Genomic DNA, 20,756 nt, shown 5'->3' on the forward strand with positions numbered 1-20,756 from the left:
GGGCGGGCGATATGAATGTGAGCAGCCCTACATGCCAAGAACAGATGCATACTGGTAAAGTAGCATATTCGGTTCGAGGCATGTGGGCTGCTGAATTCATATCTTTTGCATAGAATACCTAGCAGTCCCTCCATTAGCGGCGGCCGCCTGTGCCAGCTGCAGCAGTTTGAAAAAGTGTTTTTAGAACAGCCTGCCCTACAGCTGCCTGCTGTTTGGAGTGCACATCTACACAGTAGCGTTTTGTAAATGTGTGTGTGGTAGACCATGTGGCTGCTCTACAAATGTCTTCTAAAGGAATATTTCCAAGGAAAGCCATGGAGGCCCCCAACTTTCGCGTGGAGTGGGCCCGTGGGGGAACCGTTAATGTGCGCTTAGCCTTTTGATAGCAAATTTGAATGCACTTAACTATCCACCTGGCTATACCTGCTTTGGAAATGGGGTTGGCGAAAAGGCAACAAACAGTTGTTTTGTTTTCCGAAAATCTTTGGTACTATTTATGGAACTGTGAAACCACCTTAGGAAGAAACTTAGGGTCAGTACGGAGTACCACCCTGTTGGAGTGAATTTGTATGAATGGCTCCTGGATAGTTAGTGCCTGGAGTTCACTAACGCGTCGCAGCGATGTGATTGCTATCAGGAAAGCCACTTTCCACGTCAAGAACTGAATCTCGCATGAGTGTAGAGGCTCAAAAGGTGGACCCATCAGCCTGGTGAGGACCACATTTAGGTTCCATTCAGGAGCTGGAGCGTTCCGGGGAGGAATAACTCGCTTGAGTCCCTCCAGAAAGGCTTTAATGGCAGGCACTCTAAAAAGCGAGAGATGCTGCCTGTTTTGGAGATAAGCTGCTATTGCGGATAAATGTATACGAATGGAAGCATAGGCCAGATTGCATTTGTATAGATGTAACAGATAACAAATGATGTTGCGAGTAGATGCATCTAGCGGGTTGATGTTGTGGTCTGCACAATAAACGACAAACCGCTTCCATTTAGCTGCATAACATGCTCTGGTGGTGGGTTTTCTTGCCTCTCTTATGATATCCATACAGTCGGGAGGCAAGTTGAGGTAGCCAAACTCTAAGACCTCAGGAGCCAGATCGCCAGGTTGAGCTGTTGCGGATCTGGATGCTGAATGTCGCCATGGTTCTGCGTCAAAAGCCTGGGTGTGAGGTGCAGCCTTTGATGCGGTACCACGGATAGTTCTAGAAACGTGGTGTACCATGGTTGGTGTGCCCACGTTGGAGCAACCAGGATGAGTGTCATCGAGTGTTGCTTCAGCATGCGTGCCACCAGCGGTATTAGAGGTGCTGGGGGAAAAGCGTACGCAAATATGCCTGACCAGTTCATCCATATCGCATTGCCCTGCGAATGTGGGTGTGGAAACCTGCCGGCAAAGCTTTGGTATTTGGCGTTTTCGTTTGTGGCGAACAGGTCTATCTCTGGATGACCCCACTGCTGGAAGTACGGGTGGAGTACAGATGGATGTATCTCCCACTCGTGCATTTGGTGGCTGTGCCTGCTGAGCAGGTCCGCCATCTGATTGTCCATGCCCGGGAGGTGTTCCGCCATGAGGAAGATGTTTCTCTGAATGGCCCACTTCCACATGCTCTGAGCCAGATGAGACAACTGTGGAGAGTGTGTACCTCCCTGCTTTTGTATGTAGTACATGGCCGTCATGTTGTCCGTCCGGATCAACACAACCTTGTTGCACAGATGTACTTTGAATGCTTTCATTGCCAAGAAGATAGCCATCAGTTCTAGAAGGTTGATGTGCATCTTCTTTTGCTGCGCTGTCCATAGTCCCTGCACTGTGTAGTGGAGTACATGAGCTCCCCATCCTTGGAGAGATGCGTCCGTTGTCAGAATAATCTGTGGCACAGGCTCTTGGAACGGTCGGCCCTTGCAGAGGTTTTGTGGATTCCACCAATGCAGAGAGTTGTATGCACGACCGGTCACCAACACTAGGTCTTTCAACTGTCCGTGAGCCTGGTTCCACTGACGTGCTAAGCACTCCTGAAGCGGACGCATATGTAGTCTCGCGTGCGGGACAATGAAGATGCAGGAGGCCATCATGCCTATCAACTGCATGAACACTCGTGCCGGAAGCGAGTGTTGTGGTCTGAATTTTTGTATCAGCAATTGAATGCTGTTGATTCTCACTGAATTTGGCTGTGCTTTGGCCGCCAGAGTATCTATTGCCGCGCCCAGATACTGCCGTACGTGGGCGGGCTGAAGGTGGAACTTTGGATAATTCAGTGAAAACCCCAGATCGTGAAGAAGGTGAATGGTGTGGGACATGTGGGCGGCACACTGCTTGGCTGACTTCGCCTGGATAAGCCAGTCGTCCAGATAAGGGTAGACGTGAACGTTCTGTCTCCGTAGGTGTGCAGCCACTGTCGCCAGGCACTCTGTAAACACCCTGGGTGCCGTCGTCACTCCGAAAGGGAGGACCTTGAATTGATAATGTTGATTTTGAACGGTGAATCTGAGGTCTTTTCTGTGTGACGGGTGTAGCGGAATATGGAAATAGGCATCCTTCAGGTCTAATGTTGCTAGGAAATCTCACTGACTGAGTAACGGTAGAACTTGCTGCAATGTGAGCATGTGAAAGTGTTCTGATAGGATGTACTGGTTCTGGGGCCTGAGGTCCAGTATGGGTCTGAGGGACCCGTCCTTTTTTGGGATTAAGAAGTACAGCGAGTACACCCCTGTACCTCTTTCCTCCACAGGCACGAGCTCTATTGCTCCTTTTTGCAGCATGACGACTACCTCCTGCTGCAATAAGTGCAAATGCTCTGTGGACATAGGACGGTGTCTTGGGGGTATGTTGGGTGGAGTAGATGTTAACTCCAGACAATAACCGTACTGGATAAGCTTTCCCACCCACCTGTCTGTAGTGATGGATGTCCAGACTGGTAGGAACTGTTGCAGCCTCCCCCGACTGGAGTGGCATGGTCGGGGGGCAGTGACAAGGCGTCACTGTTTGTTAGTGGCGGAGGAGCGGGAGCTGTTGTTTCCACGACCTCTGCCCTTGGTGCTGTTTCCACGATAGCCACCTCTACTTTGTTTGGTGTAGGTGGTTTGCGCGCCTCCTTTACTGTATTGTGTCTGCTGTGACAGCTGGCCTCTGGAAACTCCTCTATTGTTTGAGCGACGAAAAGAACCACCCCTGAACTGCTGGGACTGTAAAGCCCCCATAGACTTCGCAGTTTCAGTGTCCTTTTTGATTTTTTCCAAGGTGGTGTCCACCTCTGGTCCAAATAAGTGATCAGGGTTTACAGGCTGATTGAGTATGGTGGTTTGTATCTCGGGCTTGAAACCGGAGATTCTCAGCCAGGCATGTCGGCGCAACATTACACTTGTGTTATATGCCCTGGCCGCGGTGTCTGCTGTGTCCAGTGCACACTTGATAGATGCATTTGATATAAGCTTCCCTTCCTGTATGAGCATCTCTGCTGCCTCCTTATATTCATCTGGCAAGTGTTGTAACAGGGTTTCAAGTGTATCGTAATGAGCCCTGTCATATCTGGCTAAGAGTGCCTGAGTGTTGGAAATGCGCCAGATATTGGCTGCTTGAGCTGCCACCCTTTTCCCTGATGTTTCTAGCACTTTAGATTCTTTATCAGGGGGAGGAGCATCACCCGTTGTTTGCGAGTTTGACCTCTTCCGGGCATTTGAAACAACTAGAGAGTCCAACTGTCCCTTGATATAGGTAGGGTCCCCAGGTGCCGGCCTGTACTTCTTCTCAATCCTGGGGCTAATCACCCTAGCTCTGGTGTTTTCTTTAAAAATGTCTCCAGCATGTTTTAAGACACCCTTTAGCATTGGCAGAGTCTTGACAGTTCTCTCCGAGGTGGAGAAGGTGTCAAACAAAAAATCAACTTCAATAGGGTAAGCATGGAGCTGGACATCATGATTTTTGGCTGCCCTTTCAATAAGCGCATTAAACGCCGCCGAGTCTTCAGTAGGCGAGGTTTTTACAGCATACGCTTGACTGTCTGGGGCAGTGTGTCGATTCCCTGGGTCAGCAGCGTCTGCCCAGGGTTCATTGTGATCTTCAGGATCAGTGTCCATAGGATAACTGTACTCCTCATTGTCACCTTCTCCTGTCTCCACATCCGAGTAAGTTGGCGAGATAGGAGCAGTGTCTTGGCCATGTGGTGAAAGAGGCTCAACAAGAAGAGGCGAAGTAGTAGAATACTTCTTTTTTAATGGAATTTTATATGACTCCATAGGCTGTTCAGGGGCGATCTTTCTTTTATAAATAGAAAGTCTACCCGTGTCTGCGTCGATGAATTGCCTCGACTGCTCTTCAAGCGGGGGCTGTCGGTGCTTTGTGACAAGGTCCGCAGTTGTAGGCTTCGGCCCCGTGGACACCCTCGTGGACGCTTCGACGGCCGGTTTAGGGGCGAAGGTTTTAGGCACAACTTTCGGCGGCAGTGTGAACTGGATGGGTGCCGACGATTTTAGAGGTTTAGAGGGAGGCTTCGGTGTTGGAGTGTCCTTCGGTCCGACAGGAGAAGCCTTCTCCTTAATGCGTTTCAGCGATTCAGACACCTGCTTGGAGAAGGAGGTGGACGGCTGTGTCGACTCGACAGGTTCCTTCGAGGCACCGCGAGGCGTGGGCTCGAGGTTCGTACTGCCTGTAGCCTTATCTGGTCGACGCGTAGGATCTAGGACCTTCCGAGCCCCGAGTCCTTTTTCAGTGTCGACGGCCTTCGGCACCTACTTTTTCGGGTCAACATTCTTGACCAGTTTTGTCTGTGTCGCAGTCTTCGGCTCGATACCCTTCAGCGACCTCACCGGGTCGACAACACCTTTCTGCTTTGTCGGTGCCGATAGTTCGGAGGACTTCGAGCCGACCAAAGCAATACGCACTTTCGGTTTCGATTTCGCCTCCAGTGCTTGAGGTTGAGTAGACACCGAAGCTTTCTCTTTCGGTTTCGATCGGTCAACCAGTGGATCTTTAGAGATGTCCGTAGCCGGGCCCTGAGGCGAGGCTGTAGAACTGAGTGTACGATCTCGGGTAAGGCCATGTGGCGATCCCTTGACCTGAGCCTTATTGAGTGTTTCGGTCACGGGCCCCGTAACAACGATCGGGCCTTGCTCTTCGCCCGAGCTATCTTCTCCGGCCCCAAAGGCCACATCGTCGTCTCCTACCTCGTCGACGACGTTATCAATATCGACCATCTCGACATCTGCGTCGTAGTTGGAGTCGTTCTCCGATGCAGGATCAGACTCTCGAACTTCCTGCTCGAATCCCTCATCCTCTTCGGTATCGAAAATGTTCACCGGGTCAGGTGCCGTCTGCTGGGCCTCCTTGCACGCTGCGCATCGAAGTCGAATCGTCTTCTTGGAGCGGAAACGAGAACAAGCCACAGCTGGCTTCATCGTGATCCGGACACAGGCACTTGTTGCACACCGGGTGGACGTCGATATGAGGATATTTGGAGTTGCAAACGGAACATCTCTTGAACGGGCTCCGTTCCATGATGGTTCGTCGATAAGGCCTCTGGCGTCGACCGGGCCTTCAGTGCCGAAAGCCACGCGGCTCCTTCGGAGGTTCGGCTCGGAAACCGAGCTGAAACAAGAACTGGCACCAATCGCAAGACAATACCGACGATAACTAAAGGCCTTTTGGCCAAAAAGAAAGTTTACTATCGATTCCGAACTTGAGTTAACAAACATGCATCCGAACCCAATGGCGGAAAAAAACAATCTGAGGATGGAGTCGATGCCCATGCGCACTGTAGTCCAGGGGAGGAGCCACCTATCTCGTGATACTTCGAAGACTCTTCCAGGACAACAATGTGCAATCATCCGGACCCAACACTAGGCGGCGATCTATGCACAAGATATGAATTCAGCAGCCCACATGCCTCGAACCTATATATTACTAAGGAAGACATAAGACTGTCTATACGGTTTAGCAGTAACTCTTACAAACTGTTGGGAAGATAATATTGTCCAGTCAACTACATAATTTCCAAGTAGATGTTTATTGTGGTAAACACAAACAACAAGTAGTAGGTCTGAAGGGCCCAGGAGATCAGCACCAACTGACTTCAGAGTTCTGTCCCTCTGTCATCACATTCTACTACATACATTCCATGAAACAATCCAACAATATTCTTCTAAAATAAGCACACCGCTCATTTCGAATTCTTTTCACATATATCTCCCCCTTTCACAACCGAAACAAAACAAAAACATATATAAAAAGGAAAATATTTTAAAAAACATCAATCAAGAACTGCAAATACTTCAAAACACAAATGATAAAATTTGCTTGCTATTTTTAAAATCTTCGTACTTTTTCACAACACCAGTTTTGCATGGCCTTCCAATTGTTTATCCAAGTTTGATCCACTACTAATTTTGTTAATTTTGCCAAACGAGCCATGTTCCACCATAGCCCATTACTAGTTTTCACCTCCTGACCTTTTATTTCAATGATACAAGTTGGCTCCCTGAATTTTGAATTTCCCTTTTGCAACAATGGATCTTTTACACATTGTGTGAAGAATTCACACGTCTTTCTTAGCAACTTTATTTTTTCAAACTATCACTGCTGAAATGAGCACTGGTACTCTTAGCCCTGTATGTTTCACTCATATTACTCTCATCACGTGGAGTAGTGTGGCTCACTGGTTAGAGGCGGCAGACCGGGGAGCAAAAGTCAGCCCGGGACCAGGGTTCAATTCCCGACGCGGCAGGGTCGTGGACTTGGGTCAGCAGACTCGATAATTCTCGCTTCGGTGCTTACTCTAATCAGGGGTTCCACTCGGCAACTCTGGGCATTAGCTTGCCTAATCTCCACAACGGCCCCATCAATTCCGGGGATGCCTGGCTCCACCTTGGGGACTCCCAGCAGGGACCATCCCAGCAGGGACCATCCCACAGGGAAAGCCAGGACGGGTTCCCCAGAGTTATACAGCGCCAGGAAACCTACGGACGGGTAGCAGTGCGCTTTACAAGCTCAAATACATTTACACCCTAGATTTTGGTTTACCAAAATGGATTCAATGCTGAAACAACTTTCCTGACTCTCAATAAAAAAATGATATAATTCCAGTAACTGAATGAGAGGTTGTCCTGTAAGCCTATACAACAGCTCAAATAGCCACCTCACAATCAATCTTCACCTTAATAGCATTCTGTATGCCCTCCACCAGTACCCTGTTAAATTTCTTGACTTTACCATTGGCCTGGAGATGATACAATGGCATGCACAAAGGATTAACCCCCATTTTAGTTAAGAACTCCAACATGGTAGCGGAGGCGAATTGGAACCCATTGTCTGTTAAGAGTTCCTCAGGAACTCCTTCTCTAATGAACAAATCATGTAAAAAGCAGGTGTCGATTTAGTGTTGGGTTCTGCAATGACTCTTACGTCGACCCACCCCGATAGATCTATAAACACAACAAAATACTTTATGCTCTTTGGTAACACATGAAAAGGACTCAAGAAATTCACTGCTACTCTTTGCCATTCTCTGTCGGTACAGGACTCGGAGGAATTGTCGATGTGGACAAATGTTTGTCACTATAGGAACACTGTACATGCTCCAGAATGAGCCATCTACAGTATTCTCTGTCCTAAAGGAATCATTATGCCACCCCTAACTAACAAATTATTTTTTAAAGACAATTTGTCAGCCACTTGGCAAAATGGTTGTAATTCTATCCAGTGACTTCGCTTTAGGCCAACCTGCAAGAACAAACTTGATCTGCTTTAATACCACGTCAGCCTCTAGGGCACTTTGCCATTCTTCCATGCCCAAACAAACCCACATGTTCTCAACACTTACAGTAATGCATTCCTCAAAATCCTCTTGTTTTTTTGTTTCCAACTCACTAGCCACAATAGGTAGTCTGTCTTTATATTGTTTCCCCCTCCAATACGATTGACAGTAAAATTGAACTCCGATAATTTTGTTGCCAATCTAAGTCGCTTTCTTTATCTTATTAACAGACAATAAGTCAACCAAAGGTTTACGGTACGTTCTTAACCAAAATTTCCTACCCACAGATAGGGTCTGAATTTTCCTACTCCCCACACACAATCTAGCATCTCTTTCTCCATCACTGAATAGCTCAACTCCACAGCCTTTTTTAATTTTTATGGATGCAAATCCAACTGTGACCTCTTTCCCTCCAACTACTTGTGACTTAACTGCACCCATACCGTATGCACTACCATCAACTGTCACATAGGTATCACAACCCTAAACATATGCCTACGGTGCTACTTCTGTGTAGTAAAGTAGCCCTTTTTGACATGGTCACCCCCACGTTTGTGCGTGGTAACTGATGTGATTTAGACTGGAAGTGCACTAGGTTCCCGCTAACCAGGTCCCCAGCGCCAGAGCTCTTTCCCAAAACTGTACAATTGTTTACCCCAATTGACAAAACCTTTAGCACCCTCTGTACGTCCCTAGTAAATGGTACCACTGGTACCTGGTGCCCGAGATACTAAAGAGGGCCCCTAGGGCCAGCACTACAAATTGTGCCACCCTAAGGGGCCCCTCACCAAGCATATGCAGGCTATCACAGGCTGCGTGTCTTGGTGCAGACAAAAGTGAAAACCCGACATGTCACATCCCTGTATGCCATGTCTCCTAACAATGCATGTTATATTTGTTGAATATTACATGTGAGGGCATACCTGCATGTGCAGATATGCCCCTGGGCTGGTCAGTACTATTACTGCCAGTGCAAGTGGATAGGGAAGCCATTTCAAAACATGGCTGCACACTGGTGAAAACGAGTTCCCCAGCTACATGATGGCTTCACTGAAAATAGGGATGTTTGGTATCAAACATCTCATATTGGTAAACCCACACGGATTACAGTGAGGGATATTCCAATAGATGCAACCAGAGGGCACCTTGGAGGTGCCCCGTGAAAACCTACCAGCCTCTGGGGTGCTCCTGACTGGTCTCTGCCAGCCTGCCACCCGAGACACTGTCCTGGCCTTCTAGGGGGGAGAGCCTCTTCTCTCAGGAGACCCAGACAAAAGCCTGTCCGGGAGAGAGTTTAACAGCCCCTCCCACAGGATGACCTGTTGTTTAGCTTCCCCAGGGCAACAAGCTTCAAAAAGCTGCCACCTTTGCAATGAGAGTCTGGCTCTCCTCACCGGCGAGGAAGCTGCCCCCCTTTGTACAGGACCCCCTTGGCACCTAGATAGGTGGGGAAATTAGCTTGTCAGGTTGGCGTACCACTTCCAGGCTACTACCGCCCCCAAGGTGGGCTACACCGAGGTGGACACGCCTTTTCAGAAGTAGCGATGGCATACTTAGGAATTCTGGGAGAGGGTTATACCTCCTTCTGGTCATATAGAAGGCGTAGTGACCCCAAGGGTCAGTAGCCCATTGGCTACTAACCTACACCTCCCTAATTTCAGTATTTAGGGGGGGTTCCTAAGAGCACACCGAAGACCCGCAGAAGAAGAGAGAAGATGCAGCTGTCCTGGTACTAGCCCCACCGGCCTGTCTGCATCCGTTGTAGAAAACTGCTCCAAAGTCGACTTGTCCGGCAGCTGTTGAGTCTAGAAAATTGGGAGGACTGCCTGCCTTCGTTAAAGAAACACGACATCCTGGGGGACAGCAGACCTGTTACCTGCATCTTGCAGCAGCTCCAAAAGAGGACTCAGAGGCCCTCGGAACTGCCAAAACCTGGCACATGAAGCCACCATTGCACCTGTTGCTCCAAGCCAGAGTCAGAATAGAAGTGGGCCATCTGTGCTAACAAGGTTTACCAGTCTTCAGAGCCAGAGTCCATCATGGTTTCACGCCTCGTGGGCCCTCCGAAGTCGCCTGCAGCCTCTGCCCACAGGCCCCCTCAACCGCAGCAGCTCCAGTAAGGAAAAACCAGATGCCTAAGGACACCTCTGCATCCATTGTCCCTGGGCTGTGAACAAGGGGACCGAAGGTGCCCCTACGCTCCAGAGGATCCCAAGGCCTGAGACCATCCTATTCGCACTGATATTTTGATCATCTGGTTTTTGACCTTTTACTGTGGGGGAGCCTCTTAATATAGAAACATAACCTAGAAACATAAGCATCTTGAGCTCTTAAAAAATAGTGCAACTTGAAATTACGAAAAAAGCGAAGGGCCTTGAGGTTTACCATGTCTGCACAGGCTCCAGAAAACACTGGTACTGAGGCATCAGTCTCTGATGAGCGGCCACTTTAACCTCCTGTGGAAGGGATACTGCATGTGGCACACAGAACTTCCTGGAGGACTGGGCTCTAACAACTCCTAATGCTGTTCACCTGTTCAGTTGTGTTCTGGGGCAGACTCATCGAAAAAAAGTTGACCACGCCCCCAAGGTACTGTGAGGACTGCACAGGCACCTCTTTCCCACTAAAATGTTCCTGCTGTCCACATCCGTCCACCCCCTTCACGCCAGGGTTTGCTTCTTGAATGGGCAGTTGAGGACCTGAAACCGGATTGGTGACACTCACAACAAAGCTAATGGGAGCCACTAAAACATGTGCTATGCCTGGTCCTGAATCCCCCTTACTTAAATGCTGTACTGGAACTGCCTTTGACATGGACAGGAATCTTGTTCTCAGACTTCAGCTCTATTCCTGAACCAATGTATCGGATACAAATTCATAAACAAAACTCTTATGAGAATCACTTGCCAAAATGAGACCACTGTGCTGGATACACTGCAGGAAGTTGGTTTTCAACTACATGGTCTAGAAAAGTAGAACACCAGAATCCCATTCCTTCTAGTAGGAACACAAAGTACTGAGCTGGGGCAGTTGGGAATGGATGAGTCAGTGCAGGAGCATAGAGAAGCTCGAGCAGCAAAAAATGGCAGCTACATTTTTGAAAAGCCCTTTTTGATCATCTGTGGTGCAGACATTCCGACATTCAGGAGAAAGAGCCAGAAGGTCAGATTGCATTACTAATCTAACAGCACAGCAGTAATGCCTCCAGAAAAGGCAGATTATTACATATCCACATGATTTCCAGCTGACGAAAATGCAGTAATGCTTCCTAAAATATTCAATACAAGGCCACTGAATACCCGCTTGCAGTAATAAATAAACTTGTAAAAAATTAGGTCAAATGTAGAAAGAAAGGGTGATTCTTGCTGTACCTTTATCTGGCCATCCAGGTGTCGCAGTCGTACCAACCACACAGGCTCAATGAACAGTTCCTGCTCTGGTTTCTCCTTCAGTTGAGGGTCAAAGAATCGCAGTTGGGAAGAAATCTGCCCAAAACAGTATAAAAAGACAAGATGATGGAGGTAAAGAGAGAGGTAGGCACTAAACATAAACTTAACATTTTGAAAATCAATGCAAATGTATCTCCACTCCAACATTTAGATATAAATGACTTATGGAATTATTTGACATCTACCAAGTCCCAAAAAATTGCAATCCTCATTTCTTGATTCTACTTGCAACCTACAATACACTTTCTAGTGGAAACATTGACCAAATAACATCCTTTGCCACACCTACACTCAAAGCATTCTAGGACTGCAGTACAGGAAAAAGTCTTTCAACTTTTTGTGTGCCTGTAAATATTACGTGCTGGGGTAGGAGATGGAACTCTTTGCAACGTTCTAATAGAACAAGTATCTAAAGTATAAGCAACTATTTAAACTATATTTGTTGATAAAACCATTACAAAATAATGTAATGATTATTAATTTTTATTAATCTTGCAAATAAAGTTTACTACACTAAGCAACTAGTTTTCCAAATGTACGAGTTTAAAAAGGGTCATAAAATCCCACTGTGTGTGCCAATGAACCGTGAACGTGCAGGTTAAAGACTGAAGAGGGACCCAGAGGAGTTATCTAGCCATCTAATAGCACACAAAAACAGAAGATTTGTTTTTCTTTTTAAAATGTGTAGAACAAAGATGTGTCCTCTTCCCCTTAATGTGGTACACAGGACCCTTTTAGAGCCTGAAACATTCATAATGATCAACTAATTTACCCGGTTGTAGATTTTCGTCATACAGCAAGAAAAGTGTAAAAGTACAGTAAAGATACCGGTTTGTTCACGGTAAGAGTTACAAAGTACAATGTCTTGCCTAGGAAGGTGGTGTGGAAAACTGGGCTTTTGTTGCAGTAGTCCCCCCGCTTTTTGCCTGGTATTTGATGAAACTTTGACTGAAGTAGATTGGGTTTGCTGCTAACTAGGTTTCCAGTACCAGTGTTCTTTCACCAAAACAATGTACCAGGTCAATTGACCGCCAGTGTAGGAAGCTGGCTCTTTAAAGAGTATACCAAAAAGGGGTATACTGTGCTAAGAGCCCAGGTATTCCTTATAAGTGGGCATGGGCTTGCTCTAGCAATCCAAAGGTGCTCTCATAGTGGGTAGTGTGGTTGAGCAGCCTTAGATTAGAAGAGTGTAAGCCTTTTGATGCATACACAGAGTCAATGAATAATACTTAAGACTCAATAAGGAGATCCACACCAATTTATAACACTAACACTTATCGTTATATAACTTAAGGCACCAAGATCACTAAAATCAAGTAAGTACATTTTGAGTTATGATTTTTTACAGTTTTTAAAAAAGGGACACTGCAATTTGTGAAGTGGTAATGTTTAGCTATGGAAGACAGACATACACTGCATACAGGTACTTCACAGCGACTCACAGGACCAATTTCTTGGACTTGAGGCAAGTATGGGGCAAGGTAGCAACAACTGGTCACCTCGAAAAGCTCCTGGGCTGCAGAGGTGTTTCAGCGTTGGGCACCTAGGGTTATCCTATGGTGGGAAAACATGTACTGCATTCGGGCACTTCACAGAGACTTAAGGGACTAATCTCCTGGACTTAAGGTAAATATGGGGCAAGGTCCAAGGAGACACTGACAGGTCACCTCGGCGTACCGGTAATGAATATGCTACTTACCAGTATGAATCTGTTCTTGGCATGTAGGGCTGCTGACATTCATATCTGTAGCATAGATCGCCGCCTAGTGTTGGGTCCGGATGATTGCACATTGTTGTCCTGGAAGAGTCTTCGAAGTATCACGAGATAGGTGGCTCCTCCCCTGGACTACAGTGCGCATGGGCATCGACTCCATCCCCAGATTGTTTTTAGCCATTGTGGCGAAGATGGAGTGTAACAGTGTGAGCGATGACCATGCTAAGAGTAAGTGTAAATCCTGCAGCCGCTACAGGCGCCGGGGAGGAGGGCGGGCGATATGAATGTCAGCAGCCCTACATGCCAAGAACAGATGCATACTGGTAAGTAGCATATTCAGTTCGAGGCATGTGGGCTGCTGAATTCATATCTGTAGCATAGAATAGATAGCAGTCCCTCCATTAATGGTGGCCGCCTGTGCCAGCTGCAGAAGTTTGAAAAAGTGTCTTTAGAACAGCCTGCCCTACAGCTGCTCGCTGCTTGGAGTGCACATCTACACAGTAGTGCTTAGTAAATGTGTGTGGGGTAGACCATGTGGCTGCTCTACAAATGTCTTCCAAAGGGATATTACCAAGGAAAGCCATGGAGGCCCCCAACTTGCGGGTGGAGTGGGCTCTGGGGGGGGGACAGTTAAAGTGCGCTTAGCTTTTTGATAACAAATCTGAATACACTTAACGATCCACCTGGCTATACCTGCTTTGGAAATGGGGTTGCCCTTGTGTTGGGCAGAAAAGGCAACAAAGAGTTGTTTCGTTTTCCTAAAATCTTTGGTCCTATCAATGTAGTACATCAAAGCCCGTTTGACGTCAAGAGTGTGGAGCATTCTTTCGGCCACTGTCCCTGGGTTTTGAAAGAACACAGGTAGTTCAATAGTCTGATTGACGTGGAACTGCGAAACAACCTTAGGAAGAAATTTAGGGTTAGTGCGCAGCACCACCCTGTTTGAGTGAATCTGTAAGAACGGTTCCTGTACAGTGAGCGCCTGGAGTTCACTTACACGTCGCAGCGACGTGATGGCTATTAGGAAAGCCACTTTCCATGTTAAGAACTGAACCTCGCAAGAATGCAGAGGCTCAAAAGGTGGACCCATCAGCCTGGTGAGGACCACATTAAGGTTCCATACAGGAGCTGGTGGGGTCCTGGGAGGAATGACCCATTTCAGTCCTTCCAGAAAAGCTTTAATGGCAGGTACTCTGAAAACTGAGAGACGCTGCCTGTTTTGGAGATAAGCCGCTATTGCGGATAAGTGTATCCGAATGGAAGCATATGCTAGATTGCATTTGTAAAGATGTAACAAATAACAAATGATGTCGTGAGTAGATGCATCTAGCGGGTTGATGTTGTGGTCTGCACAGTAATTGACAAACCGCTTCCATTTTGCTGCATAGCAAGCTCTGATGGTGGGCTTCCTCGCCTCCCGTATGATATCCATGCAGTCGGGAGGTAAGTTAAGGTAGCCAAATTCTAAGACTTCAGGAGCCAGATCGCCAGGTTGAGATGTTGCGGATCTGGATGCTGAATGTCGCCATGGCTCTGCGTCAAAAGTCTGGGTGTGAGGTGTAGCCTTTGATGCGGTACCACGGAGAGTTCTAGAAACGTGGTGTACCATGCTTGGCGTGTCCACGTTGGAGCAACCAGGATGAGTGTCATCGAGTGTTGATTTAGCTATCGTGCCACCAGCGGTATGAGAGGTGCTGGGGGAAAAGCGTACGCAAATCTGCCTGACCAGTTCATCCATATCGCATTGCCCTGCGACTGTGGGTGAGGGAACCTTGCGGCAAAGCTTTGGCATTTTGCGTTTTCCCTTGTGGCGAACAGGTCTATCTCTGGAAGACCCAACTGCTGGAAGTACGGGCGGAGTACTGATGGATGTATCTCCCACTCGTGCATCTGGTGGCTGTACCTGCTGAGCAGATCCGCCATCTGATTGTCCTTGCCTGGGAGGTGTTCCGCCATGAGGAAGATGTTCCTCTGAATGGCCCACTTCCACAGGCTCTGAGCTAGGTGAGACAGCTGTGGAGTGTGTACCTCCCTGCTTTTGAATGTAGTACATGGCAGTCATGTTGTCCGTCCGGATCAACACGACTTTGTTGCACAGATGTACCTTGAACGCCTTCATTGCCAAGAAGATTGCCATCAGTTCTAGGTAGTTGATGTGCATCTTCTTTTGCTGCGTTGTCCATAGTCCCTGCACCGTGTAGTGGAGTACATGAGCTCCCCATCCCTGGAGAGATGCGTCCGTCGTCAGGGTAATCTGTGGCACAGGCTCCTGGAACGGTCGGCCCTTGCAAAGGTTGTGTGGATTCCACCAATGCAGAGAGTTGTATGCCCGACCGGTCACCAACACTAGGTCGTTCAACTGTCCTTGAGCCTGAGTCCACTGATGGGCCAAGCACTCCTGGAGCGGGCGCATATGTAGCCTCGCGTGCGGGACTATGAAGATGCAGGAGGCCATCATGCCTATCAACTGCATGAACACTCGTGCTGGAAGCGAGTGTTGCGGTCTGAATTTCTGGATCAGTGACTGAATGCTGTCGATCCTCACAGAATTTGGCTGAGCTGTGGCTGCCAGGGTATCTATCGTCGCGCCCAGATACTGCCGCACATGGGCTGGCTGAAGGTGCGACTTCGGATAATTCAATGAGAATCCCAGATCGTGAAGAAGGTGAATGGTGTGGGACATGTTGGCGGCGCACTGCTGGGTCGACTTTGCTTGGACCAGCCAGTCGTCCAGATAAGGGTAGACATGAACGTTCTGCCTCCTGAGGTGCGCAGTCACTGTCGCCAGGCATTTTGTGAACACCCTGGGCGCTGTGGTCACTCCGAAAGGTAGGACCTTGAATTGATAATGCTGATTCAGAATGGTGAATCTGAGGTATTTTCTGTGTGATGGATGTAGTGGAATGTGAAAATACGCATCCTTGAGATCCAAGGTTGCGAGGAAGTCTCCCCGATTGAGCAATGGAAGAACCTGCTGCAGCGTCAGCATGTGAAAGTGTTCTGAGAGAATATACTGGTTTAGGGGTCTGAGGTCCAGTATGGTCCTTTTTTGGGATTAAGAAGTACAGGGAGGGAGGAGGAGCCAGGTCGCGGACCAAGATGGCCGCTCGGACTCTCGGCTCCGTCGGCCGCTGTCCCCCGTCACCACAACCAGCTTCCTAACCGGCGCCCTTGCAGTCCTCCCGCACGGCTGAGATGGAGCGGCGCGGATCCATGCGCGCCCCGGAGCTCTGACGGCTTCCCAGCTGGAGATACGTCGTCTCGATGTTTGCGGCCCGCCCCTCCCTGAAGCCGGGGTCTAGAGTGATGACGCGCCCGGCCCTCAATGCAACAACAACTGCAAGTAGTGCGCCGGAAGTGCCGGTCTGGGGAGATGGAGTCTCGGATCTTCTCGATCTTTGCTGGCTACTCCCGCACGCTGCCGCAGCAATGGTGATGCTTGCTCTGCTGCCTCTTGCGGTCGTGTGACGACAACCCCCCTCCCAGCATGTGATTCTGTGCCGGTGTGCCCTGCGCAAACCGTACTGAACGGATATATCCTGTGTTATCCTGCGGGGGCCACGAAAATGGTGCGCCCAGACGCCTGCCTTGGGTTGACCTGGCGTGTCGGAGCTATGCTGGAGGGCGCGACTGCCGCTACTGGGGGCGAGACGAAGGAACTGCGACTGGGGGATGTTATGGCAGCCATATCGGACTTGCATTTTGCCTTGCAACATCAGATGCAGACCGTGGGGAGCGCTCTGGATGCTATTGTGCGGGAGGATCGTTCAGGTGGTGACGCTTTTGGCCTGATTGACGGATCACTAGATGCTGTGAGACAACTGCCGCCATTTCAGCTGTGGATTGATGGGATGCCTCTCCCTCTTCTCCCGGACTTGGTGTTATTGTACCAGATATCACGCATTGGGGACTTACAGTCGTGCAGGGTGCATTTTCACATTGACTTTGCCTTCACATTGTTGTTCCCGCCCGGCTGTCGTGGGCGGTCCCACGGATTATCCTGGTCGCCCTGGTCTCCTGCAATACCCAAAATGGCGGATGGCCAGCTGGACTCTGTCTCTTCACTTGATCGCACGGGCCAGGGCTGAGTGCTTTGGTGCTTTCTAGTGCTTGTTTGGCCGGTGTAAATGTGGGACACGCTTATAATGGTATTACGTCTAGCGTCATGTGGCACTGTATGACTTGCATTATTGTATATCAATTGCTTATTATTCCCCAGTTTGCTCCGTGTGAAAATTGCGACAACTCATTAGTACTTGAAGGGGTCTCCGTGATGGACCGTGCGGGTTGGAGTTGAATTTGATTGGACAATGAAGCAATATTTCCTTTGTCTTTGTTGGGTTACATCTATGGGAGCGAGAACCAGGCGTGGTTCTGAGTGTTTGACTTCTTTGTCTGCTGTATGCGGGACGGATTTGATGCTTCTGTGGTGCCGGGGATCGGGCGGGATGTTCCCCTTTTTGCTTGCCATTCCCCTACGAAATGTCTCTCGATTTGCTATAATTTGCTTAACGTTCTGGTACGGGGTGTTTGCTCTTTGCCGGGGGATGGGAGTCAGGGGGCTCTTATTGATTTGTTACGTTCTCCTCCTCCATCTTTTTTCCCTTCCTTGGGGTGTAGTTTAAGGGGCGACAGGCACGCTGCTAGTGGGGTTAGGTCGTAGCCATCGGCAGGGGTGTAGGGTGGGGGGGGAATTTTTTATTTTTCTTTGTTATTTTCTATGACCTTTCTATTTCCCCTTTTCCTTCTTCACAAGAGATGTGTGCGTATTCTCCTGTTTTTTCCCTACAGAGCATTCGGGTGTCCCATATTTGCTCCGTATATCCTGTACTTCTGGTGGGCGGGTGTTGTTGATTGGTGATGGCTGTCGGTGCTGTCCAATGCTTGCTTTTGGTTCACGCTGCATTTGCTTTTCTGTTGCTTATGACTGTACACTATTTCGTACCTTAATTTGCCCGTCCACTAATGTGCTGTACTTCATTCATTGACACCCGTTATGTCTATGTATATTTTCCTCTTGTGCCATAATAATAAAAAGAAGTACAGGGAGTACACCCCTGTGCCCTCCTCCTCCACCGGCACGAGCTCGATTGCCCCTTTCTGCAGCATGACGAGTACCTCCTGCTGCAATAAGTGCAAATGCTCTGTGGACATAGGACGGTGTTTCGGTGGCATGTTGGGTGGAGTGGATGTTAACTCCAGACAATAAACGTACTGGATGAGTTTTCTGACCCACCTGTCTGTGGTGATGGATTTCCAGACTGGCAGGAACCGCTGGAGTCTCTCCCCGACAGGTGTAGTATGGTCGGGGGGCAGTGACAGGACGTCACTGTTTGTTGGTGGCGGAGGAGCGGAGTTGTTGTTTCCACGACCTCTGCCCTTGGTGCTGTTGCCCCGATAGCCGCCTCTACTCTGCTTGGTGTAAGAGGACTGTGCCCCACCTTTAGTGTATCGCGTTTGCTGGGACATCTGGCCCTGGAAACACCTCTAGTGCTTGAGCGACGAAAAGTACCGCTCCGAAACTGCTGGGACTGGAGAGCCCCCATGGACTTTGCAGTCTCTGTATCCTTTTTTATTTTTTCCAGGGTGGTATCCACCTCAGGACCAAATAATCTATCAGGGTTCACAGGCTGATTGAGGATGGTGGTTTGTATCTCCGGCTTGAACCCGGAGATCCTGAGCCAGGCCTGACGTCGTAACAAGACACTTGTGTTAATGGCCCTGGCCGCGGTGTCCGCCACGTCCAGTGCACATTTAATAGAAGCGTTGGAGATGAGCTTCCCTTCTTGAATGAGCATTTCCGCTGCCTCTTTATATTGATCTGGTAGATGTTGTAACAGGGTCTCAAGTGTGTCATAGTGTGCCCTGTCATATCTGGCCAAGAGTGCCTGAGTGTTCGAAATACGCCAGATATTGGCCGCTTGAGCCGCCACCCACTTGCCTGATGCCTCTAGCACCTTAGACTCTTTGTCAGGGGGAGGAGCATCACCAGTGGTTTGTGAATTCGCCCTCTTCCGGGCATTCAAAACAACCAGAGAGTCCAATGGCAACTGGCCCTTGATGTAGGTAGGGTCGTCAGGTGCCGGCTTATACTTTTTTTCAATCCTAGGGTTGACAACCCTGGCACGTGTGGGTTCTTTAAAAATGTCCGCAGCATGTTTCATAACCCCTTTTAGCATTGGGAGTGTCTTGACAGTCTTTTCGGCTGTTGAAAAGGTATCAAAGAGGAAGTCCACATCGATAGGGTCAGCATGTAGCTGGACGTCGTGGTTTTTAGCCGCCCTCTCAATTAGAGCATTAAATGCTGCGGAATCCTCAGTAGGAGAGGTTTTGATATTGTACACCTGAGTGTCCGGGGCAGTTTGCTGATCCCCTGGGTCCCCTGCATCTGCCCAAGAGTCCTGGTGATCCTCAGGATCAGTGTTGGCAGGGAAGTTATACTCCTCATCATCACCTTCCCCAGCCTCCACATCTGAATAAGTGGGTGAGGGTGTAGCAACTGTGTGAGTCCGTGGGGTAATTTGCTCAACCCGAACCGGGGAATCCGCAGAAGGTTTTTTGCGCTTCAAAGGAATCGTGTAGGACTCCATAGGCTGTGCCGCAGTGATCTTTCTCTTGTACAGGGTAAGTTTACAGGTGTCGGCGTCGATAAAGTGTTCAGACTGCTCCTCCATCACGGGTTGTCGAGGCTTCGAGCCCCCAAGTGGCTGAGAGGGCTTCGACCCTGTAGACACCTGCACGGGAGCTTCGGCGACGGACCTCGGTGCGAACGCCTTCGGTGCCACCTTTGGCGGTAACGTGAACAGGAATGGCGCCGAGGACTTTGGCGTATCTGCAACCTTCTTCGGGGCGGAAGCATCCTTCGGATCGACTGCAGAAGCCTTGCTCTTGTTGCGTTGCAATGAGTCCGACACCTGCTTCGTGAAGGAGGCGGACGGTTTCGTCGACCCGACAGATGTCCTCGGTCCACCAGCGTGTGTAGACTCGAGCGTCAATGACATGGCTTTTTCCGGCCGATGTACGGGATCAGCCCTCTTCGGTGCGCCGTGTCCTTCCACCGTGTCGGCGGCCTTGACAGGCGGTTTCGGCGCCCCAGTCGTCGGCTCGACGCCCTTGCGGGATTTGGGCTCGACGCTCGAGCGACTTCGGTTCGACGCCCTTGGTCGACTTCACCGGGTCGACAGCCTTCTTCGGCCTCGGCTGCCCCGACATGTCGGAAGACGAGGAGGCGGCCAGAGGGACAGACGTCTTCTGTTTCGACGGCGTCTCCATCACTTTTGTTTTCGTCGACACCGAAGCCTTCACTTTCGGTTTCGGTTTGACCAATGGCGGCTCCGTAGAAGTGTCCGTAGCCGGGCCCGTAGGCGAGGCCGTGGATCTGGGTGTAAGGTCTTGGGTAAGGCCATGTGGCGATCCCTCGACCTGAGCCTTAGTTAATGTTCGAACGTGGCATAGCTCTTCGCCTGAGCTATCTTCCATGGCCCCATAGGCCTCATCGTCGTCTCCTACCTCGTCGACGACTTCTTCTGTATCGAGCACCTCGACGTCAGCGTCGTAGTTGTAGTCGATCTCCTCCGCTGGAGTTGAAATCGGCTCTTGATCTTCTGGCTCGTCTGCTTCTTCCATCTCGAAGATGTCCACCGGTGCCGGGGCCGACTGCCGGGCCTCCAGGCGCGCCACGCGCCGAAGTCGAATCGTCTTCTTGGATCGAAAACGGGAACAAGCCATACAGTTGGCTTCATCGTGATCCGGCGACAGGCACTTGTTGCACACCGGGTGGACGTCGATGTGGGCATATTTCGATCCGCACACGGGACATTTCTTGAACGGACTCCGTTCCATGATGTG

The 20,756-nt window shown here is 49.4% G+C and overlaps 1 protein-coding gene across 6 annotated transcripts in view; it reads right to left on the reverse strand.

Moving 5' to 3' along the window:
- SEC16A (SEC16 homolog A, endoplasmic reticulum export factor) overlaps positions 1 to 20,756 on the reverse strand; it is a 421,944-nt gene that overhangs the window by 225,710 nt on the left and 175,478 nt on the right. For all 6 annotated transcript variants that reach the window (XM_078641918.1, XM_078641921.1, XM_078641919.1 and 3 more), the window contains exon 18: positions 11,117 to 11,230. In XM_078641918.1, coding sequence (XP_078498044.1) covers positions 11,117 to 11,230 — 114 coding nt within the window. The remainder of the gene's footprint in view (positions 1 to 11,116; positions 11,231 to 20,756) is intronic.

Source organism: Lissotriton helveticus, chromosome 5_1 (assembly GCF_964261635.1).
Source record: "Lissotriton helveticus chromosome 5_1, aLisHel1.1, whole genome shotgun sequence".
Lineage (NCBI taxonomy): Eukaryota > Metazoa > Chordata > Amphibia > Caudata > Salamandridae > Lissotriton > Lissotriton helveticus.